This window comes from Rhynchophorus ferrugineus, unplaced genomic scaffold (assembly GCF_030347505.1).
Source record: "Rhynchophorus ferrugineus isolate W39M unplaced genomic scaffold, kcgeb_rfMv2 rfM4, whole genome shotgun sequence".
Lineage (NCBI taxonomy): Eukaryota > Metazoa > Arthropoda > Insecta > Coleoptera > Curculionidae > Rhynchophorus > Rhynchophorus ferrugineus.
This window is the reverse complement of record NW_027472583.1, coordinates 60,924,950-60,949,856: the sequence shown is the minus strand read 5'-3', so window position 1 is coordinate 60,949,856 and position 24,907 is coordinate 60,924,950. Positions and strand designations below refer to the sequence as shown.

The window sequence follows — 24,907 nt, the reverse complement described above, 5'->3', positions numbered from 1 at the left end:
TTTTGTTGATAAGAAACATAAGAGAGACAGAGAGGAGGGTATAAAACCGAAATAATACAATTATCAATCCTTTAAACCAAATGAATCCACTTAAGGTGTACTTAGTGTTCCGTCATAAAAAATACGGTGCAATTAGACAAATAAAAAATAAAAAATAAAGAAATAGAATCTTTATCAGGCTAAAAATAACTTATTACATCGCGGTGAGCAAAATATATGTGGTAAATGTTATCTGCATGCTTTAAACAAACAAAGATCGGCGCTAAAATCACTGCTTGTTCATTGAAGTGTGACCATTTCAATGTGGAAGTTAAGTAGTGTTTGTTATCAAATTATTTTTCCATCAAAAGTAAAAATAAGTAATAATTTCGAATTACAAACAAGTCATTTTTAAATTAATGAGCACGCTAAATAAAGTGGCCTGTATAAAGGTGTTATAGAACACGTGGCACGCGCGACACTATTAACAAGGTACCATCACAAATCTGTTTGCGATATGCTGTAAGCGACAGCTGACAAAACATCATTCATCCCCAACACCTTGTATATTTTCTATTAAGCAATAAAACATATAAACACATCCTCATTCAAATACGATTTATTTACAGTTTTGGGGTTTGCGCAGATCAAACATTAGATAGTCGAAAAGGTGATATACGTCTTTCATTTTCGAATATCAAAAATCAAAAATTCCTTTCCGAAATTCCGAAATTATCCTCCGGACAAAGACGATAAGTTTCATCCAAAATGACAATATAGAGCTTCCAATAAAACAGCCAATGCACGTCATCAACACCGTCGAACGTATTGCCAAATTCAGTTTAAAAAAACGTAAAAATACTCATTTTACTAATTAGCATTACTCTAAAAAAAGGCAGCATGAAAATGATACTTCCGAACATGTAACCAAATCAGTCTATAAAAAACGATTGTTTTGGTACTGGTCGACACCGGCGTCGTATGTAAGTGTAAATATAATAAAACACCTCTAACCTACAAAATATTGTGGCTGCAGCTAATATAATTAACAGCAATAATATAGAGCTGCTATAATTAACATTACAATTTAACTAATTCAATAAATATGCATTAAATTTACTACAATGTTAAAATAAATGATATTTTATAACGTAATTTTTATTTAACTATTTTATTTGCATTAGTATTTTGTTGTGAAAGTCAAAATAAACGAAAACTTAAATTTGGTGCGGCAACGTTAACAGGTCAACTGAAAAGTTCCCGGCCTGGCACATAGATGGCGCTACTAAAATTAAATCCATATGTTTTTTAGTTATCTCTAACCCTCAAAAGATGCGTGTATAAATTTTACAGCTGTGAGATAATTAGTTTGTGAATTATAGCATTTTGAATGAAGTAACTTTTGTTACTGTGAAAAAAAATTGATAAAAAGGAATTTCGTCGATATGTGACAATGGACAAAACATGGCTCCATCATTTCACTCCGAAGTCCAATCGACAGTCATCCGAGGGAACTGCACACGATAAACTTCCTCCAAAGCGTGGGAAAACGCAACAGTCGGCTGGCAAGGTTATGGCGTCTGTATTTTGGGATGGGCATGGAATAATTTTCATTGACTACCTTAAAAAACGAAGGACCATCAACAGCGACTATTACATAGCGTTAAGGGACCGTTTGAAAGACGTAATCGCCGAAAAAATGGCCGCATTTGAAGAAAAAGGAAATGCTGCTTCACCAAGACAATGCATCGTGTCAAAAATCAATGAATTGGGCTTCGAATTGCTTCCTCATCCACCGTATTCTCCAGATCTGACCCACCGCGGCTATTTCCTGTTCTCAGATCTCAAAAGAATGCTCGCTGGGAAGAAATTTTCATCTAATGAAGAGATGATCGACGAAACTGATGCCATGATTTTGAAGCAAAAGAAAATTGTACTACAAAAATCGAAACAATCGAAAAGTTGGAGGGTCGCTATAATCAGCGTATTACCTTTGAAAGGAATTATGTTAAATAAAAAAAATTATTTTGCTAAAAAAATTTGTTTTACTATGGTAAGCCCTGGACTTTTCAATTGACCTGTTACATTACAAATTTTAATGACGTGCATTGGCTGTTTTATTGGAAGGACTATAGAAAGTCCACGTTATTAGCAAATATGAGCTTACTCACCAGACTTAGCACCTTCCGATCTCACACGCCTCCGAAATACTGAATAAACGAAACACGCCAAGTTACCCTCTTAAAAAACAATAATCAGCTACATACGACGAAGGATAGTCGAACATCCCAGGTACTCACCAGACTTAACACCTTTTGATCTAAAATACTTTCGAAATACTGAAGGAACAAAATACGCAAAGCAATCTTAAAATCCTCTTAAAGAGATGATCGAGCGTCCGACGTACTCACCAGACCTAATCTCTTGTGATCTAACACGGTTACGAAATACTGAATGTCCAAAATACGAACATCCAGCCAATTCATCGGATAAATCCCAATAAATCATCCTCGCAACGATTTCAAAAGCGTGGATTACTTTTTTACTAATATCAGAACATAAATTAACAAAACAATATCGATTAAGGTAAATGCCCTCAATCCTTACGCAATCTGCATATACTGAAATTGGAATTCCTTCTTGGTCGGTCTTTCGTACGTCAATAGTTTATGTTGGCGCGACTGTGATTTATTTGTAGACCGTTTATTTTCAAAAGGGCCCCCACACGCCGCCAATAAAAATACGAACCGCGGAACCAGCTGCTTATCGCTCTCTCCTGCGTGCGCGTATGCCTTACGATAGATCATTGTTCTGTATTCCTCTACTATCGCATCTATATTACCTCTCTCCATTGTTGGATACCACGCTTTTAACTCAATTATTTTCGAATACAGTATACTGTGAATTAAACTGAATCTATACATATTAATCAATGTAATTTTACAACAGTCTATTCAAAGTTTATTTGTATATGCCTAATTTTAATATCAAACAATTATATCAAATGTATTGGCTCATCGGGCGCAAATCTAAGTTAACATTAGATAACAAGGTATTGCTGTATGAGTCTATACTCAAGTCTATTTGGTCATATCGAATCCAACTATGGGGTACCGCTAGCAAATCTAACATATCCATCATTCAACGGTTCCAAAATAAAGTGTTGCGTGCCACTGCTTATGCTCCGTACTATATTTCAAATAAAGTGATACAACGCGATATTACTCTTGAACCTATAACGAGTGTAATTCAACGTGTTTGTGTGAAGTACTTCGAAAGACTGTCAGTGCATCCCAACATACTCGGTAATCAGCTAAATATGCGACGTTATAGTGAAGTGCGTACACTAAAACGTTTAACACCACCTGATCTGATTACTGGACATATATAGACTTTAGAATAAGACTAATTAATTAAGATAATATTTTATACAAGAGATCGCTCAATGAAGTGATTTTCTACATGCCATGTAGATATAATATAAACATAAGAAATACTTAATGCCTATAGGGCAGATTGTGGAATCTCACAAAGAGTAAAAAAAATTACAACAAAATTCTAAATTAAATTAAATAATTAAACAAAAATGTTATTAAATATAATTTTAAAATAAATTATAGTACATCTAGAAACTACAGTTAATTATACAGCCACAATAGTTTATATGTTAGAGTTATAACCCCTGGTAGCAATATTATTACTAGTAATTGACATTTCGACAGCAATACTGATATGCTTTCAAGAATTTTGCATACATCTGACAACCGGACGACTTTTACAGGTTCATTCGTTTACGCGTTCGAACTAATCAGTCAGAATTGTGCCTCTTTTTAACTAAAATAAAAGAAGAAAAATATTATCTGATTCTAAAACGAATTTACAAATTGCGGCAGGCAATACATTAAACATCTTGATGACGCATATACAAATAAATTTTGAATAGATTATATAACAAAAGAAACATAAAATTAAATTGAGAAAAAAATCTTGTGTTCCACAAAATCTATACATTGAAGTCATAATACCCTTCTGGATAATTGATCTACGCTCGCTAGGACACTTCTATGTCTCCCTAACAATTAACAGCATATTGAACGTTGCTGGATTTAGTTACCCGATTTTATATAACCCGGAAAAAATTTCAAACGTCAATCGTTCCACATTGAACAACTACGGATTAATTAATCATATATTTATGGAGCAAAATATCAAGATAGAACCGCCCCAACGTCCCAGCTGTCCCAACGCACCCCGAAGACGAAAGTCTCACCTCGGACTGACTACGATTGCGAAAAAAAAACAAAGAAAAAAAGACGCAAGAAAAAGAAAAGACCGTGACAATAGGGCGACACCCCAAGATCGGGGAAACAGAATGTATCAATGGCGTTTTGGGGAAACAAAACCCGGAAGGTAAAGCCGGCGGGACAGAAGGCACGAGCCCCGATCAAGACGACAGCTGCAGGATGATGATGGTGAATAGGAGGGGTTGATTTGTGCGTCTTGGTAGATGGTAGAAAATTGCGCCAAAAAGGTCACCGAAGACCGGCGTCTCGTGGGCCCATTGTCTCCGTTTCGATCGACGATTTATTACACATGTGGAGTAAAAACATCTGCCAGACATCGTTTGTTAAAGAAAATATTTCCAGTGACTCTACGCCATAATTGGTTTGAGCTCAAGTCATCGTCATTTTATTTTGATGTATGTATGATGTATATTTGATGTAATATCGACTGCAGTTTTTTTTAGCAGAAGTTTTCTGGAAAATGTCTTATCATTTATTGATCATTTTCATCGATCTATAAATAACAACGAAATTATTTTCTTGCCAACCTAACAAATTTTAGAAATTGTCTTATTTATTTATTGATCAATTTCATCGATCCATAAATAACACCGAAATTACTTGCTTTTCAACCTAATATAAGATAATAATGCATCTGAGAAGATACTTAGAAAATGAGAACTTAATATGATGAGAGGATAATACCTCGTTAATGAAAAAACCTCATTAGAATTTTAATAAAACCCAATTAGTTACCTGATAATATGAATAACATTAAATCAAGAACGTATTTGAAAGCTCCCGAGTAAACAAAATATTCCTATCGTTGGGAAAGACAAAATAATAATTAAAGAATTCATCACACGTCTCCTAATCCCGACTGGAAAATACAAATAGAAGACCTTGGCAACTGTATCTAAGCAATCTATGACTGTAATCAACCTCAAAATAAGACCAAAAAACACGCGAAATTTACAGTAAAAAATAATAATAAACCTCCCCTACAAAAAATAGCATTTCCCCGTTAATCTAGCGAGCGTTGGAAATCAATTGTTTTTTTTTTTGGTCGACCTTGATTTTTTACCATTACATAATGCAGAAATAACCATTTAACCCCAACAGGCCTCCGAAACGAAGACAGAGTAGACGGGAAAAAACGACACCAAGAAAAAAACACGCGGGCTAGAAAACAACAGGACAAACTGGCTTTTCGTTTGAATTTGCGATTCAAATGTTTTATTTGACTTCGATCGACGGTGGCGGTGATGATGATGATGTCATTTCGTAACCGAAATATGAACAGCCGGGGAGGTTACGTGTATAAACAAACTCAGATGGGAAACATTCGAATTTGGCGGGTTGGCAATGACACGATCCGGTGTTTGATTAGCGATAATCACGGACGCCGGAAACACGAAAAACGCGACCGGCTCCAGTAATCTATAAAAAAAACATTGTAAAACGAGAGAGACACCGTCTGTCGCGCACGTTACGTCATAATTAAAAGTCTAACCTATACGGAACGAGTTTCGCGCCGTGTACATACAAATCAGGGCTTCTCGATTCGAGTCGCCCCCTCAAATAAAAACAAATGCGATCAGGTCGAGGGAAACGTTCCTGGTTGGCGGGAAAACTTGCAGGATGGCATTAAAATCGACCGCATTCCGCTAAAAACCCACCACTAGTTTAAAGTAAATATCGAACACTTACAAATCAACTTCGTGATGTATTTGGTATAAGCTGGCCATATCCTAACAGGGGTCCCGCAGGAATTAGACACAGGACACACACAACAACGCCGTGCTCTTAATGTTTTTAATTCCTAAACGGTATACGACAACGAACACACGCGTACACCGCGAGGTCCTCAACCGAACTGACTGACATTTGTCAACTGCAATCCAAAACCAGAGTTAGGCGCATGCGCACTAACATCGTTCGTAATATGGTTGTGAAGCTATTGAGGAACAAGCAATGTGAAAAAATCAATAGAGTACTTGTTATCTTCCAAAATTATGAGATCTTTTATTACGGATAAATTTCCCACAACAGGAATCTATAATATCGTTAAACAATATTCGGTTGTTTACACAATCATAATCCCAGAAGTTGGCCGTGTTTACGTATCGATACAACCGTTATTGTTTTCTATTTGTAGAAGGCGATGAAATATTGTTTAATGTAACATTTGACATCTTATTACTAGTAATAATAAACACGTATTTATTTACTTACCTAGAACTACATCGGTCGAACTTGCAACCGTAATTCTTTAGAGAACTTGTTTTAAATGTTGACTGCTTCTTCTTTATAATTTATTACAAACACAAACTGGACGAAAAAAAGCATTAATATATTAATGATACCAGAAATAATAACGAGTAACCTGAGCTGTTGGTTGAAATGTTCATTTCGTATTGTTTGATGGTTATTTGAATACAATATACAATGCGAGCACGCTCTACCGTCTTCGAATGTTTAATAATATTCAAAATAAACGGTAATAATGTTATAAATATATTGTGCATAATTATCGATGTCAACTCTATCGATATCGACGATTATAATAATTAACTTGTAAATCATCTTGTTATCTTTAAACAACTTTTTAAAATTAATTGTATTCTTTTTAATTATTTGGTATTAATTTACTAAATAATGAAAAAATAATTCGTTCTTGGTAGCATTTGTTTGTTCTTTCGGAATATATTGGATAAACATAGAATGCGTCCATCAGTTATAAATGACATTTAATTTATAAAGATCCTATTATCTTAATTGAAACTGTTTTTATGAATTTTCTAAAACATCTGGTAACTCTCTATTTTATAACAGTAGAAATTAAACAGAATCCAACATAATTAGCATCAAAGATACATAATTTATACTAAATTAAATGTTTTATTAACAATTTCTTATACTAGTTACTGTATATAAAAAGGAACAGTAAACATAAATTTATAAATATTATCATAAAAAAATTGAAAATAGTTATCATTTAGGTTAAAAAATAATTAGTTATATAGGCAACCAATCATATTTTATATTTGTCAAAGTAGAGGAACATAGTGAAGACAAAATAAAAATAATAATATGTAAATTTTATTTATATAAAGTCAGACAATTAATTTAATTATCATACAAATCAAGTTAAAAATGATTTGATAAAATCGTCGTAACCTTTCGATATTTTACTATTAGATTTATTATCCGATATTTTGGTATTATAAGTAAAATCGTCTTGTAAACCTATCTTGGACTGATGAGAGGACTTTGGAATTAGAATTACCCTTCCATCTTTGTCGAGTTCTTTGATGAAATTGGTATAATCCGGTACCTAGAGTAATTTAATATTGTAGTAATTTGTATATTGGAGGTGTTTGGTGAATGCGCAAGGACTTACCCTTTGACATATCTTCCGTTCACATGAGTATTGCTTCCCGCTAGCGTCACAAAGGCATATGTTACAATCCACTTTAAAGAACGAGAGCGGTTTACAGATGGAGCTACCTAAACATAAATAAATATAATTTTACATACTCAAACGTTTGCATTTATAATGCAAGGTTCAAAATTAAAACCGACCTGCCTAAAATGCCTTTTCGTTATTAGTCTAATAAAGTGATGAATCACTTGAGTAAATGTGTGGATAAAACGGTTCTTCTAAAAAGACAAAAAAGGAATGTTGAAATAATTATCAGCGCCAGTGCAACACACGTAAAATATTTACAACGTTAAACGTTACAACATATATTTGTCCGGTCAAAAAACAACGGTTATTTTACTAATTATACATTTCAATATTTATAAATTTTAATTAATATTATCATCAATTAATATAAAGTAGCAGAAGTCACGTTGATAGCATCTGAAGATTTCTGATATTCGTATAATAGAACTACAATGGTTTTTTTATTTAAAATTCTTACAAGAAATAGACAATTTAATAAAATAGTAGGTGCATGGAAAATTAATCTGCGTTTATTTAAATTTTTACCGTTGTTCTGAAAGTAATACGAAATCTGGTTAAAGACAGCAGTAATGGGCTGGAGAAAAAAAGTAATTTTTGTTATTTTCCATGTTTTTCAACTAGAATTTATTCACATAACAGGTCAATTGAAAAGTCCCCGAACTGGTACATAGATGCCGCTACTAGAATTAAATTTAATTATCCTTAACCTACAAAAGATGCATGTATAAATTTAACAGCTGTCGGATCATTAATTTGTGAATTATAGCATTGTGAGTGAAATAACTTTTGTTACCAAGCCAAGTTTCCAGACACTGCCCCAGGAAAATCAACCATCAAGGATTGGTATGCTAAGTTTAGACTGAATGAAATGAGCACCGAAGACGGTGAACGCAATGGACGGCCAAAAGAAGTTGTTACCGACGAAAACATTTAAAAAATCCACAAAATGATTCTGAAAGATCATAAATTAAAATTTAATGAAATAGCAGACACTCTAAAGATATCAACTGAACGTGTACATCATATCATTCACGAATATTTGGGTATGAGAAAGCTCTGTGCAAAGTGGGTGCCGCGCGAGCTCACTTTCGGCCAAAAACAACCATGAGTTGATGATTCTGAGCAATGTTTGAAGATGATCAAGCGTAATAAACCCGAGTTTTTGCGTCGATATGTGACAATGGATGAAACATGACTCCATTATTTCACTCCGAAGTCCAATCGACAGTCATCCGAGTGGACTGCACACGATGAACCCGCTCCAAAGGGTGGGAAAACGTAACAGTCGGTTGGCAAGTTTATGGCTTCTGTATTTTAGGATGCGCATGGAACAATTTTCATTGCCTACCTTGGAAAAGGAAGAACCATTAACAGCGACTATTACATAGCATTATTGGACCGTTTGAAGGACGAAAACGCCGAAAACGGTCGCATTTTAAGAAAAAGAAAGTGTTGCTTCACCAAGACAATAAACCGTGTCAGAAGTCAGTGAAAACGATGGAAAAAATCCATGAATTAGGCTTCGAATTGCTTCCTCATCTACCGTATTCTCCAGATCTGGCCCCCAGCGACTATTTCCTGTTCTCAGATCTCAAAAGAATGCTCGCTGGGAAGAAAATTTCGTCGAATGAAGAGGTGATCGCCGAAACTGAGGCCTAGTTTGAAGCAAAGGAAAATGGTATCGAAAAGTTGAAGAGCCACTATAATCAGTGTATCATGCTTGAAGGGAATTATGTTGAATAAAAAAACTAAATTTGCTCAAAAAATGTGAGTTACTAGGGTAGGCCGTTTTCAATTGACCTGTTATAATCTATTCAAAGTTATTTTGTACATACGTGATTTAAATTTGTCAAAATCAAAACGTTGCAATGTTGCCGCATCAGCTCTGAGTTTTAGTTCTGTTTGGCTTTGACATACAACAAAAATACCATTGTTCTGAAGATAATATGAAATCTGGTTAAAGAAAAAAAATTAATTTTTGGAGAAAAATTAATTTTGTTTTTTTCCATGTGTTATTAATATACTTTTCCAACGTTAGTCTATAACTTTTGATCGACCTTTTGTCACTTTCCTATAGAACCGTCACTATGGAACGAAAAAATGAATCAAGTGATGTTCACGTAGCAAGGTCCAGGCTATACGGTGGCCTTCCTTTCCTCATGATCAATTTTTACCGTTTTTTTTTAATCGCCTGTTTCCAATCACATTAGTTGTTGGCACTAAAAAGTCGAATTAATGATCTGACCACCTATAATCGACAATTTGCTGATAGATATTATATTCTGAAGAATTTCATCGACTTTTTCAACGATTGACCAACCAGATTCATCTTTAACATCAAAATATCCGAAAAGAAAACAAATTAAATCAATTCTGACTCTGACACCGCTTAGTTTCCGAAATATTTATCCGTTTTAGGAAGTAAAAATATATAATTATAACGAAAATGTTATCCTTTTACTCTTCAAACTTACAATGCTATAGTTTCATTGAATTACCATTACTGGCCATATACGACTATAATTCCATCTATTAGGAAAACCGAAGTTACTTTATGCCCAACATTATATTAATATATAATATGCTGGTTACGACAAAACTCCAACTCATTTTAAATGCAAAACGACAACATAGTTTTTTTAGTGATATGTATGCTATATGAACGTGGGTTAGTTTTTCATTGATTCATCTTTTGACATATTACAAAAACCGTCTTCTCTTGACGTTAGGTTACAAAATTCTGATTACAACAATGTTTTTAAAAATGTAAAAACTTATCTTCAAACTCTCCTTCATCTAGCAACAGTTTATTGAAATTAATTGTTAAATAAAATGTGTTTCTATGACTAGAGTATAAAAGATAACGATACTATACAAAATATGAAGTATATAATTGTGTTCAAAAAACATGAGAAATAATCATATGGCAACAGTTTTACACAAACACAAACACGTCTTTTATAATTAAATTCTATACGTAACGAAGTTGTTTTGTTTTTAAAAATTTGTCCACTGTACTTTTCCTATAAAAATATACATCTCATAAGAAATACACATTAATGTTATTTAAAATGATAAGAAATCAATCTGTTTTATTACATAATGTGCATTTCTAAATCGATACCACTGTCAATGAAATAATTGTCATTTGACAGTTAAAACCAAATTGTTTTGGCGCAGAGGTACTCAAAAATCTGTAATAAATTATGCTAACAAATTTTAAACTACAATAACATATTTTTAAATGTCAAAAGTGATTTCCAAACTCACTTTCATCTGACAACTATTTATTAAAATCAATTGTTAAGTTAGATTTGTTCTAATACATGTGAATTAGAGTTAGAATCTCTACTATTTATATAGTAAATTCAAAAAAATAGCTGTAGACCCACACAAACTGTATAATTGTAATTTATTCCACATCAATGAATTAACTTGGAAAATCATACTTTTCTAGAATCTCTTCTAGAGAAATAATCATACGAGGACAGTTTGATAGGAATAAAATCTAGTTTTTGATTATAGGCAATAATTATTTTTGTAATTAAATTGGAATATTATATCTAAATGTACTACACTGTATAAAAATATATATCACGTAAGTAATCGATATGAATGTTATTCGAAATTCATAAGAATTCTATACCGTTTTATTACCAAATGTAGGTTTATAAATCGCTAGAACAGTCAATGGAATAATTGTTATTTGACAGATTATGAAAAACAAATTGTTTTGATACTCCTTTTAAAAAAGCTCAGTATTTTCACTTTCAAACTTGTACATTCTAAAGATATTCGGATTTTTTAGTTAAAATGTTACGTAAACATGGAAAAGCATCGAATTTGGACCATTACATTCTCAAGAATGTATTGTAAGACGTCCTAGATACAAATTGGATTCTGATATATCTGTCATATTTTTTCTCACATAAAAAATGTTGTTTCAAACTAATTTATTTCAGTTTTATTTGAATTCAACTTTACGTCAGAGTGCCTTTATTGAAACGAAATGATGATTTACTAATTATTAACAAAAATAATAGGCCGAAAATCAATTAAATTTTCTTTTATAAATCTACCCTGATTAAAACAGAATTTAATAATTAAAGTATTAATGTCGAACAACAGTATTTATTAATATTATTTAACTACTTATTACTTGAAAATATTTTTGAAATACCATGTTAATATACTCACCGACGTCCACAAAAAGACACACGCTCAATAATCCGAGCAGCAAACGTTTCGTCCACATGTTGCTTGATTTTTAATTGTCCACTGAGAGACATGCAGTTCTCTCTCTGGCCGATTTTTCACAAAACACGGAATTATCATCAGCGCTGATGCAAAAAGAGGAAGCGACTAATAGCCGCACGTCCAGTTCGTTGCGGTTCCTTATCCTCTCCATCCGCACGAAAAAAAATATTCCAACGCTACATCCACCATCATCTGTTTTTTCGAATCGCGAGTAAAATCCCAAGGATAATAAGATTCTGCCGAATAAAATATGCGCGGCGTCTAATGGTTAAAACGGCGAATGATTAGATAACAGTATACACATTTGTTTAGGTTCAGTTCTGACCTTTCCACACCATCTTAATTTTTATCGTCTCTATTAGATTTGCTCCTATTAAGAAACGTACGAGCGTTTTAGAAGTAGTAATTTTTAGTTGTAATTTGTGCCTTTTACAAAGATGTCTGTATCAGTTATCATCGTGGTTTTTTGGTTCTTCCTTGCTGGTAATTTTTTTATTTCGTATTTTTGATTGATTAATTTGCACTAAAACTAACTCCACTCAGTTGTAAATAACTTTACTTGAAACTTAACCTAAATGTAACTGACACGGAATGTCAAAATCTGATGTCTAAAAGAAACAATTGCTGCTTATAATTCAATAAACAGGCCTATAAATTAATTTTTAAAAAACTTATGACAGATGGTGTTATTATGTATTAAATCATAACGGGTATATTTGTAATCAACCTCATTAACAGGCTTCAGTATTCGTCAGAGTGTGAACTAAAAAAAATTTCATTCACTTAAGTCGCAGAAAAAGGCGACTGAAGGTCATTAAATGCTGTGTAAAGGTTATGGCAATCATGCTCCATCGATTTCGAAGTGGTTTTCAAAAACAAGAGTGTTCTGGACAGCCAAGCCAACAAATTGTAAGGCGATGATTTGAAAACATTACTCAATTAAACCATCAATGGGAATCGCTATCGGTTACAATTTATGATTACTATGAAAAATAACCGGAATGTGAGAAAAGACACAACAAATTATTCTTCAGCATGACAACACCGACTACATGTTGCAAAACCGCTGAAAGGATACTTGACAATATTAAAATGCGAAGTGCTACTCTATCCGCCGTATTTTCCAGAACTTGCTCCTTCTGATTACTACTTGTTCCGACATATGACTCGTAGATAGCCATAAAAGATACATCGTCTCGGAAGAAAATGAACGAATCGAAAGAGATGGAACCCGTATATTGCCTGAAAACTGTAATGAAAATATACATTGTACTAATATTTTACAATAAAACTTCAAGTTAATTTACAGGCCTAATTAGTATAATTAATAAAAATAAAACTATTTTGTATTATATTAATTAGTAGTGAGAATAGTTATGTTTATCACAAAACAAAATTAGTGATATATTGCTAATTAATCAATGTACTTATTAATTACGATTTTTAAATTATCAGCATTTAATATAACTATTAAATTAAATATTTACTATTCACTACGATGCTAATTGTAATTACCATTAATTTTGATCAGCGTTGGGAACTATCGACTGAAAACAGTCGAAACAGTCGATGGTCAAAAAAATAGTGACTGAAAATAATAATTACTATTTTCAGTCAAATGCACGGTTCGACTTTTTTTTGTGATGTCAGACGGAGATGTACGAATTTTTGTCTGTATAAAATGTGAGATAGGAAAGGACGGAGATAAATGCTTGGAGGAGTTAATTTTAAATGTCTTTATATTCTCCAATGGTACTATAAGCGAGACAGAGATGTATATATATATTCATTCGCGTAATAACCTTGAAAAATAAAAGGAAAACAAAATTACTAAATTCGTAATTTCTATTATCACGTAATAAATAAAATAAATTTAAAGGAATTAGGATTACTTTTATATTGAATGTTCTGTGGATGTGTAAAAAGGAATGGAATAATAACACCACAAATGTTTTATCGTGTTTTAATATATTAATTGCTATTTTTAAATAACATAGCACAATAAATATAAATAGTAAAATACAACTTAAATAAACCCTAAAAACTAAAGATTTTCCATCTAATCCATGATGAACCTAAAAATGATCGTACAATAACTACCACATCTTTTTTAAATAAAAGTTTAATTTACTTTTGAACGGAAATATTTTTAAATTACTGTGTATTATCCTGTTCAACTTTTCTCCCGTGAGGCGATTTCTTCGATCTTTAATTATTTGCTCAGATTTTGAAAAAACTCGTTCCCAGGGGACAGATGTTGCAGGTACAGAGGAATATTTTACGTGTAACTGATGTGTTTTCTAAACTTTGCTAATAAGTGGAATTTCCAAATCCTGCTTTTTTAAATCTAGGATCTAAAAATGTGGATTTCCCGCATATCGTATTCATTTCTAAAATTGCCAGTCTTTTATTGATGACATTTAATAGACAATTTTGTCATTATTTCTCCATCCCCTTGTTAAAATCCTGGATTTGATGGAATGTTGCAGTCCTCTTATTAACCGTATAATTAAAGACATCGTTGGGATATATTTCTCCAGATAACTCGATGGTCATTATTTCAATAGGCTTTAAAAGTTGAAAACAATCTGTTAAGGTAGTCCATTCGTTAACAAATGGAAACTGTGGTGCTCTTCTTAATAGCCAACAAATTAAATTGTTAAATATTAAAGTAGAATTTCCCTATCAGAAAATGTATTTATTACAAATATTTAATATACCTTATTCGCCTCTTTATCGTTAATATTTTTTAAAAGAAATTTAACAACTGCTACTGTAAAAAACTCTTCAAATCTTTTGGATCTATGCAATTTCTTAAACCTTTGGAACCTAATTTTGGTTTTCAAGGTTTTAGGAAAAAACTTTCGACAAACAAGAGGCTTGGACAAAAAATCGTGAAAGTTTATCAAAAAAGTATTACCTATTATACCAGTCCAAAGTATTACCTACTATGCCAGTCAAAAGTACTTTACTATCATCTATCATTTACAATTTAATTTTTTTGCCCTCGAAAACTAGCGTTCCAAAATGCTGCTATATTAATTTACAATATATAGTTATTCACAAGTAAACTACCAAAAAATATAAAACTACATATATTACACATACATCTATATAAGCATAAATTCAGTGCATTATTTTCAAGTTCGTGGCCAGAACGGAAGGCCAGAACGTTAAAAATCAGTCGAATGAACTAGTAGAACCTAAAATAGTAACTAAAAGTAAGCGACTGAAACAGTCGATAGTAAATAGTAATAAAATCAGTCGGACCGAAAATAGCGACTGAGTCGATAGTAAAAAGTAGTCAGTTACTGATCAGTCGATAGTCAATTTCTGTCGTTTGTTCCCAACACTAATTTTGATCTATAATCTATTCAAATTTTATTTGTATTATGCGTCATCGAAATTTGTGACATCAAAACGTCGCAATGTTGAGGCGTCAACTCTGAGTTTTAGTTGAGTTTGGCTTTGACATACAACAAAATTCTAATCTAAATAAAATAATTGAACAAAAATGTTATCAAATAAAATTTATTTTAACATTATAGTACATCTAAAAACTATAATTAATTCAAGAATTTTGCATTCGTCTGACAACTGGACGACTTTGTCAGGGTCATTCGTTTACGTGTTCGAACTAATCACAGAGCATTGTATCTCTTTTTAACTAGAATTAAATGAGACGAAAAATATTGTCTGATTCTAAAACGAATTTACAAATTGCGGCAGGCTATATTCTTTAAACATCTTGATGACGCCTATACAAATAAACTTTGAGTAGACTATAACTTACATTAACCAGTCCAATAAAACAGCTAATACACGCTATATGTGTCGTAAAACATATTTTCATTTGCAGTTGGTAAAAATGTAAAATTCGTTTTAAATTCGGAACGGATTTGTTCATCTTATTTTGACCCTAGCTAAAAAGAGTGTTGTCTGATGTTCAGTCGGAACATTTGACCGAATCAGTTTAAAATGCGACTTAGACTGGTATGTTGCCAGATTTCTGCAGAATTCTTCGAAACATTTGTGATAAAAATTAGGGGTTATAAACCGGCAAACGTTATAAACCAAAAGTCAAATTTGATGCAGCAACATTGCGACGTGCTAACGTTATAAAATTTGATGACGTGTACTGGCTGCTTTATTGGACGGGATCTACATAGAGTTAATTCAATAATTAATAGAAATTTTAGGGGTCCAAAGTAAAGCTACAGACGTACCAGGAAGGACCGCTTTGGATAATTTTCCATTGATCGACGGGTAAAACTTCTTAAACAAATACAACAATAAATCAATAATTTTCCTAACATTCCAGGCATAATGACCTGCCCTATAAACTGAAAATGATCTATAACAATCAAATTGAAAAGTATGACTTCCTAAAGGAATGGCAGGAAAACGACGAGATGAAGGATTGCAAAAGTTGTCATACGGATTATGTCAAATTGACCAAGGGAAAACTGGGCGCACAGTTTTGGTCAGCATACATAAAGTGTACAAATAACACCAATCCCGTATCAGATACCATCGAACAAATCGATTTGATCAAGCGATTGGTTGATAAATACAGTGGTGTTTTATACTGGGCAACAAAAAGCGATGGTAAGCTCCATATTTTTTAAAAAAACAATCATTAGCAAACGTTGATTTTCAGACATCGCGGAAGCCTTCAAACAAAAGAAAATCGCTTCCTTTATCGGGGTCGAGGGCGGCCACTCAATCGATAATCGACTATCGGTTTTAAGGGCTTACTACGAACTGGGAGTCCGATATTTGACGCTTACCCATTTTTGTAACTTAGATTGGTAAGAGCTTACGTCATTTTAATAATATGCTACTTATAATTGATTTAAAACTGGTGTATACAGCACGTTCTATACAACAGCCGATACACGTCATAAATGACGTCAAATATATTGTCAATTGCATTTTGTAAAAATGTAATACTCGTTTTAAAAACTACGATTGGATTTTTTCTTCTCCGTTTATACAAATTAAAAGGAGACAGAACGCTGTCGATGCGTCGGTACATGTAACCTAATCAGTCTATAAAATTCAATTTGGATTGCTACTGGCGGGCCATGTTGCCAAATGTCCTCAAAATTCATCAAAATATTAGTATTTTGTTATATATTAAACTCCAAATAAACCGAAACAAAAAGGCAAATTTTATACGGCAACATTGTGACGTGGTAACGTACAAATGTTTGATGACGTGCATTAACTATTTTACTGGACGAGCTATAGAGCACATATGTGATGTGAGAAAAAAAAACAAAATGAAAAGGAAATACGATAATAATATGTGAATAAACATAATTAAATATATCAATACTGTTACTTCGATACAGAAATAAAATTGCGTTTTGTTTCTTTCATTTTAATTAATAAAAATATTTCAAGACAAAGACAATAAATATAAGCCTACCAACAGTCCTTCCTAGTAAAGGTTAATAATAGATGTTTATTTCTGATAAACTGATTAAAAATATTTTATTAAATTACCAGTAAAACTTATATTACTTCCAAAATTCTATTTTTCGCACTATAGGGCTGACTCAACTGCTGCCGATTCTACTCCAGATACCCCCAAAAAGAATCTGACCGAATTTGGAAAGGTAATTTCCTCAATTAACCAGTAAAGCATTTATTTCATGACTCTTTGTAGATTATAATTGCCGAAATGAACAGATTGGGAATGATGGTCGATCTAGCTCATGTCTCCCGCAATGTAATGATCGACGCGATCAAGGCATCCAAGGCGCCCGTCATTTTTTCTCATTCTTCCTCCAGATATATCTACGATCACGTGAGAAATGTCAACGATGATGTCCTTCAGCTATTGGTGAATTAGAATACCTTTTAACTAAACTATCTCCCAAAATTATTAACATATTTCTTCAACATACAGAAAGAAAACGATGGAATTATTATGGTGAACTTCTTCAGTGGTTTTATCGGTGGCAATAACACAATATACGATGTGATAAGTAATAAATTATTAATCATTAATGAATCTAACTTATGGTGACTTCTTTCTCAGACCATATCAATCATATAGTAGAAGTTATTGGGGTAGATCATGTAGGATTGGGTGCTGATTATGACGGTGTTCACAGGTTATTAGATTCATTAAAAATGTATTAGTTTTCATTTAAATTATTAATAACCTTTAATAGATTACCGAAAGGTTTAGAGGACGTGTCTACGTATAGTGATCTATTCGATCTGCTAAAGGTGCTCAACCCTCAGATATGGACCATAGAAAATTTGGAAAAACTGGCAGGGAGAAATTTGGTCAGAGTTTTTCGAAAAGTAGAACAGGTTTGTTCCATACACTAGTTTTTATAATATTTTTGTCGTGTATAACTGACGAGGGGAGAAATTTATTATGAGTGATTTTGTTTCTTAATAATTGACAGAAATCCAATGAAAACTTGAGAAATTAAAAAACGGTTTCAAGACTATATGATTTATCTTTGACTTTATCTTAACACTTGTCGATTTTACCAAGATTTCGATATGACCTTTATAAACCTCTATATTTTATGCTTAATGCTTTTGTAAAAATGTTATACTTTATAAGCTTATGTTAAAGAACTTAATTAATTAATTTTTCATACAATAAAACACATTTTGAAATATCTTATACATATGATAGTTATTTAAAGACTTAAATGTCAATGAAATAGAGCATGACACAAATAATATAAAATGTAAAAACTACCAACATAAAAAAGAACCATTACAAAAGGAATATGTATTTTACTAAATAAAACAAATTTTATTTTAAACACATGTACATAGTCAAATCACAGAAAACATATAGAAACTATGCTTGAAAACATTTAATTTAAGTTCTTTATTTACATCCCATACGTATCTACAGATAAAACTGCTGGGAAAACGAATTTTCCCGATATTCATCGAGCATAATTGGCTCGGCACTTAGTAAAATTAACGTATGCTACAGGAGATTAATGAAGCTTGAAAACCTAAAATGTGTAGATTTTTATCATGAAATGAAATTCTAAAGTGAAAATCGTGTGTCAGAGAAAAGGAACTGTTACTGTAAGTAACTAAGTATTTTTTTTATTATTTCAGGTAAAACTGCAACTGAAAGATGAAAAACCAAGAGAAGACATCATTAATTTATAAAAAGTATATTATAAATATTTCTACAGTAAACATCAACAATTACAAAAGTTATTTTATTTTGCATGTTTTGCTGAATAATATTTCACACCATCCACTTTCGAGGCCCTTGCATGTTTGGCTAATAATGCATTTACATCCAACTTATCTGTTGTTAAGGACCTATCGATTTAAAAAGATGTAAAATGCTAACAATTTAGTACAAGTACAATAAGTACAATAGAATAATTACCTAATATATGGTGTAATTTCTGGTACACTCCATTTTTCTTTAACATCAAACAGCACCTTAAATCTCTCATTAATATTATCTGGCAGACTGGTTTCTTCAAAAGACCAAATAACGCTTGGGATCGATTTCCTGTTAATTATCGCGATTCCATATAGCATATCTTCACTTGTTACCATACCTTCAGGTACAGAATCCCTCCAAGCCTGCAAGAACTCCTCCAGATTGAATTTTCCAGCTTCCTTTAGCAAAACCCTGGCAAAAAACTGACACACATCAAATTCCTTGTATCGATACAATGGCAAACCATCAATAACTCTGGAGTCTTCAGTGTATTTTTCAAACAAACTCTTCACTATATCACCATGTACCAGTTCACTTAAGCTCTCACAAGTTACATCATAATCAATCATATCCAAGTCCCAAGAATTTTCTTCTATTAATTTTAACATGTAGGACAATACACGAAAATGATACTCAAAATCTATTTCACGTATTTTACCATCTATTTCAACAACATCCATTGCTTTGATGGCATCATTTAATTCCCTATCAGAAGATTGAACGATGCCTTTTAGCTCCTCTAAGGAGTACAACTGTTTGCCCTCGATTTCATACTCATATTCTGGACCTCTGTAAATTGTGTTACTTAAAATATCATATAATTTATTCAAATGAGGTCTTCCAGGAGTCGCTTCTAAATATTCCTGAAATACATTGCAGATTTCTACTTTCCTGACCGACCTTTGGTTTTGAGTTTGAATATTATTACTAAACTGCAGTGATTTTATCAACAACAAATTATTTGAAGTTTCTGCTTCCGTGACTCGAAAGGTAGACTTTGAGGTACATATAACCACTTCATCGTCGTCTTCTCCTTTTATAGTTAAAACCTCGTTGGCTTCAATTGCTTTCAGTAATTCACTATTAAGCTCTAATAAACGAACGTTACTGCTGTGTATATCACTCGAAGCAAAAAATAAAGCCTGTGATGTTGGAAGGATATCATTTTCAGTGAGCTTCGCATGTTCCAGAATTTCGTTAACATCTTTTAATTCACGCCTAGAATAGACACTTTTATATCAATCTATAATACTTTGGTAATACTTAATGATACTTACTCCGAATTAATTTTACTCATAATCAAAATCAAAAATATTAATTAAATAATTCAAGTATTGAGCACAATTTTCCCGCCATTTTCGGATTATTTACATTATTGCAAAGACATAAAAATGTTTTTAACTTTCCTTCATATATTGAAAAACTACATATTTGTACTCCAAGGAAATTTAATAAAAGAAAAAACTTAAACCTCATTCGATTTTAAATATTAATCATATATAAAATATATTCAGGTATGTCATCTACGAACTGTCAACAATAGACGATTCTTTTAAGTAGACATTTCACAATTATCCATAAAAAAACAATAAATATTTAAAGTGGTTTTGTAAAACAAAGTGCAATGTTCAGTTTTTTGAGTGTCTACTGTAAGCCGATCAGATGTTTAATTGGTCATAATTACACGACAATTTGCTAAGTTTAACTAAGTTATAGTATCGTAGAAAGTTGAGTGTATACGTTTATATTCGGAATTGTTTTCAATAGTTTTAATATGACTTCGGGTATGAAACCTTGGGATTCTTCGACACAATTACAAAATCTTCAGGTCATCAGAAATCAAAATGCGAATCCGCCGTTCTCTGCTGGCAGATCTGCCCCAGTTTTACCCCCAAGACCTATGGGTTCAGGGTTTGGAGTAAATTCATATAACCAATTTAGCTCGCCTTATTCCTTATCAAGTAAGTTGTTTTTTTAAAGTGACGTTATTTATATGGTATAATATTTACATTAGTATATAAAGTGTTTTAAAATTAGCATGTTGTTTCAACAATGATTATTATCAATTGTAGAACTAACAAGGTCATATATTATAAGATTCCCATAAATAGAAACAATTTCTTTGTAGACAATAAAACTATGTATTAATTAAGTTTTAACAAGAGTTTTTATGTACAGGTTACAATTCACCGTATAGTTCATACGGAAGTTTTGGCGCTCCATATAGAAATTCCTACGGGTCGTATGGTTCATATGGTAGCTTCAACAATTACGGCTCATTTGACTATCCAAGTTTCACTCGCGATGATCACGAAAGAAGATTCATTCAATACGCCGAGGATAGTTCCAGAAGGACATTTGCTAACGTGGAAAGTGTTGTGCGGGCAGTTAATAGTTTAGCCATGATGTTGGACAATACGTTTTTTGCCATGACCAGCTCGTTTCGTGCGGTCCTGGGTGTAGCCGAGAATTTTGGCCGACTAAGAACAATGTTCGGTCACATTTGGTACTCCTTCAATGTCTTCAGACTCATCACTTGGTTATATAGAAGAATGAGGCAGATCTTGGGATTGAAGGTAACAAAAAGCCCGAACTTTGCAGCGTGGAAAGAAGCGGCGAACGGGATGCCTGGAGGATCTTCTGGCCCAAACTCAGGATCAAGTTGGCCAACTCTCGCTTTTCTCGGAGTAATTGTTTCTGCTCCCTATATTATTAGCAGGTTTTTGCCAAAATATGAAGGTGAGTAATATTTAATGTAACTTTTATTGAGTGATTGCAAAAATATATGTCAAATATGTACGAGGGTCGTTTAATAAGTCCTTACAACAATACAGAAAAACAAATCTTTTTCTTTTTAGAATGAATCTTAGCCTGACTCTTGGAGATACACTTTAAGGAACTATAATCCCTTATTGGCAGATTTTCTCATATTCAAGTTTCTTCTGCTTTTCTGCAACCTTTTCCCATTTGTCAAAATCATAAGTTTATTGCCATGAATGAATAATAAGGCTTTACCTGGACTAACCCATAACTTTTTATGCTAAGGCTTATCGGAGTTGATCCATATTTCATCGACAATGCGACACAGTCAAATCTTTTTTTAAGTGGAAGCAATGAAGCAACAGTATTGACACGGTTCAATAAGGCATTTTCTGTCATTTCACGTGGATTCCTTCATTTCGATCTTTACCATCTCATGTAAACATTAGGAAACAGTTGATTCATCAACTGCTAAACTGTCTGAAAGTTCTTTGACAGTACGTCCAATAAGTCTTGTAATTGAACATTGTTTTCGAACTTTTTTGGTCATTCAGGTCTTCAGTGACATCAAATGCATAAGTAATGAATGTTTAAATATCTGTACATACACCTTTATAAATCAATGATACTAACCGGAAATGTTGTTTAACAACAAAAGTTGCTTGCTTCAATTGATGTGCTTAACATCAGATTTTGACAGCTGTCTATAAGGCAAAACTAAACCAGCTTTGATGTTAATGCCACATATAGAAGGACTTATCAAATAACCCTACTAATAACTCAGTTTGAAGGCAGTCAGTTTCATTACGCTGTTATTTTAGATAAACTTGATCCAGCCAATTGGAAATCTCCGGGAGTCATGGCCAAAGCTTGTTTCGATTTCATAGCGACGTCACCAAACGAACTGACGATACACACCAACGATAACATCACGCTTGCACCCGCTTACATACAGGAGGAGATGAATTTGAAGAACACCGGGTGGGCTTACGCTGTCCATAACGGAAAAGCCGGCGTAGTGCCTTTGAATTACATCGTTATCAGTAAAAAAGCTCCGGACCATCCACCAACCATTTCCGTTCCCACTAAGAGCACAATAAAAGAGGAATCCTCAGCTAGCCCCGCTAAGACTCACACGAAAAGAGTGAGTTTCGGCGATATACAAATATTCGATACAGAAGACTGTTCCATACGAAAGGAAAGCATACCTCCTGCGAGCCCCGGCGATGACTGCAACACCACGAAATCCAGAGATAGAAAATAAATTGCGTTTAAGACAAAATAGGATGAGGATCTTTATATAAAGGCTGTTATTGTTTTGCTATTAATATACGTTTAATTATAACCTGTGCATTCAGTTTATGGTCTATGATATTTAGTTTTATTCTAAATATTCCAGACTAACATAATTCCTATTCTCTGCAGGCTCTTGGTGTCCAATCTTTATATAACATCAATACCTTTATAAAATTTATTGATCATATACATATTATATAATCCATAGCACCTGCATATTACTTTCTGTGGTTTTACTTGTTTCAGCTGAAATACAAAAAGACGAATACAACCATGTTTTTATTATAAACTAGTCACAAATGGTTGTTCTTGACAATGATTAAATCTCACAAAGACATGACAAATGAAAAGTTGTATTTTTGTTGTTTTCACAATTTTTTAATGTGGCATATTGAAATAAAATGAGTATGAGTCATCAGTTCGGTGTTTTTTGTACCCTGCAGCCTTCATCTAAACCACCGACGTGGAAATGATCGGTTTTAACTGCATTATTGGTGTGCATTACCGCCAATAATAGGCATAACTAATTTTTAAAAAATTGTATAATATAATGCATGTAGTTATTAAAAACAGAATCTCTTCGCAAATTAGTTATTTACGCTAGTCCCAAATCTTTTCTTTCAAATTATTTGGTCAATTGGTATTTAATTATCTACAGTCCCAAGTAAAACTATTAAAAATAACCACAAAACAAAATACCATATATGTACCTCATTTTTCTAAAAATATTCAGCTTATAGCAGCAGATTGTTATATTTATTAGTTTTATTTTAACAAATAAATCTTGCCTCAAATATTTAGTACGTTTAGAAACAATACAATTTTCTAAATATATCATTCCTATTTAATTTTAATAAAAGTAATATAAACATAAACCGGTTAAATATTGATTGTTATTTGTTTTATTTCAAACTGATACCATATATTGTTTCAAAACAAACTAAACGTGATGGATTTTTAATCTTCTAGTGAATTAGCAATAATGTCATCTGAATAAATTTCATTGTATCTTATATTCTTGTCAAATGTTGCCTTTGTGATTTTTATGAGTACATATTTAAATATTACAGTTGGTGACGAGTCATTAATAATCCTAATAGAGAATACTTTATTATATAATAGAGATATAATTAAAAATGAATATAATAAAGAAAAAAATGCGATTCATCCGATGGGTATAAGTGCAGGCTTACTTGATTAAGTGGAAAAAAAATGTAACATAAACAAGATTCGATAATTTAATCTATTATAAACCGTATTAAATGTGTTATAAACAGTAACAAATAATGCCAGGTATTTTGTTGTAAATAACTATTTATTAAGATTTCATTAGTTTTGGGTCAACCAAATCGCTTAAAAGTTTCAGAACCTGACAATCATTATTTTTTTAAGTATTTGATATGACAAATATTATATTTTCAATATATGATAATTAATAATCTTATTAACATTCATTTTAAAGTTTTTAGGAATAGTTTAAATTTCGCGAAAATGTGATATCCAAGAAATTATTATAAATCAATTAATTCTCATTTTTAGCCAGTATGGCCTTCATCTATGTAGGAAATATAGGAATTTAATAATAGTATCCTCAGATGTTTAGACTGAGCTACTTGTATTTCGTTC

At 32.4% G+C, this 24,907-nt stretch overlaps 5 protein-coding genes across 10 annotated transcripts in view; 2 read left to right on the top strand and 3 right to left on the bottom strand.

Annotated features, from left to right (window-relative positions):
* The window catches only part of Myb (proto-oncogene like protein Myb), a 57,277-nt gene extending 50,532 nt beyond the window's left edge, over positions 1 to 6,745 (bottom strand). Inside the window, exons 1-2 of one of the 3 annotated variants that reach the window (XM_076401685.1) lie at positions 6,649 to 6,745; positions 6,498 to 6,593 (exon numbers count right to left, since the gene is read on the bottom strand). Coding sequence is in view for 1 of the 3 variants with exons in the window: in XM_076401682.1 (XP_076257797.1) it covers positions 5,973 to 6,010 (38 nt within the window). In the remaining 2 variants the exon portion in view is untranslated. Of the gene's footprint in view, positions 1 to 5,972; positions 6,141 to 6,497 lie in introns of those variants that run through there. The other 2 variants (XM_076401684.1, XM_076401682.1) reach the window with 2 other exon arrangements.
* A 603-nt stretch (positions 6,746 to 7,348) lies between these two features.
* Positions 7,349 to 12,159, bottom strand: LOC143194921 (uncharacterized). Of its 2 annotated transcripts, none has more exons than XM_076401712.1 (3): positions 11,932 to 12,159; positions 7,666 to 7,768; positions 7,349 to 7,599 (listed from the first exon to the last, which is right to left on the bottom strand). In XM_076401712.1, the coding sequence occupies exons 1-3, from the start codon at positions 12,021 to 12,023 to the stop codon at positions 7,408 to 7,410; spliced, it is 387 nt and encodes a 128-aa protein (XP_076257827.1). In that variant the 5' UTR covers positions 12,024 to 12,159; the 3' UTR covers positions 7,349 to 7,407. The 2 variants fall into 2 exon arrangements, with proteins under 2 accessions (XP_076257827.1, XP_076257828.1); XM_076401713.1 differs by having other exon boundaries at positions 7,666 to 7,772; positions 11,932 to 12,128.
* Positions 12,160 to 12,316: 157 nt separating this feature from the next.
* Positions 12,317 to 19,202, top strand: LOC143194905 (dipeptidase 1). Of its 2 annotated transcripts, none has more exons than XM_076401694.1 (10): positions 12,317 to 12,474; positions 16,191 to 16,257; positions 16,313 to 16,599; positions 16,652 to 16,802; positions 17,549 to 17,615; positions 17,666 to 17,842; positions 17,909 to 17,987; positions 18,041 to 18,116; positions 18,177 to 18,321; positions 19,102 to 19,202. In XM_076401694.1, exons 1-10 carry the CDS (start codon positions 12,429 to 12,431, stop codon positions 19,153 to 19,155), a joined length of 1,149 nt encoding a protein of 382 aa, XP_076257809.1. In that variant the 5' UTR covers positions 12,317 to 12,428; the 3' UTR covers positions 19,156 to 19,202. The 2 variants fall into 2 exon arrangements, with proteins under 2 accessions (XP_076257809.1, XP_076257808.1); XM_076401693.1 differs by having other exon boundaries at positions 12,318 to 12,474; positions 16,182 to 16,257.
* On the bottom strand, positions 19,145 to 20,763 carry LOC143194903 (sister chromatid cohesion protein DCC1). 2 transcript variants are annotated; one of them, XM_076401690.1, is made up of 3 exons: positions 20,503 to 20,763; positions 19,385 to 20,443; positions 19,145 to 19,314 (listed from the first exon to the last, which is right to left on the bottom strand). In XM_076401690.1, the coding sequence occupies exons 1-3, from the start codon at positions 20,520 to 20,522 to the stop codon at positions 19,209 to 19,211; spliced, it is 1,185 nt and encodes a 394-aa protein (XP_076257805.1). In that variant the 5' UTR covers positions 20,523 to 20,763; the 3' UTR covers positions 19,145 to 19,208. The 2 variants fall into 2 exon arrangements, with proteins under 2 accessions (XP_076257805.1, XP_076257804.1); XM_076401689.1 differs by having other exon boundaries at positions 19,385 to 20,455; positions 20,503 to 20,663.
* Positions 20,737 to 23,699, top strand: Pex13 (peroxisomal biogenesis factor 13). The gene is made up of 3 exons (XM_076401691.1): positions 20,737 to 21,186; positions 21,404 to 21,964; positions 22,807 to 23,699. Exons 1-3 carry the CDS (start codon positions 21,000 to 21,002, stop codon positions 23,247 to 23,249), a joined length of 1,191 nt encoding a protein of 396 aa, XP_076257806.1. The 5' UTR covers positions 20,737 to 20,999; the 3' UTR covers positions 23,250 to 23,699.
* The last annotated feature ends 1,208 nt before the right edge of the window (positions 23,700 to 24,907 follow it).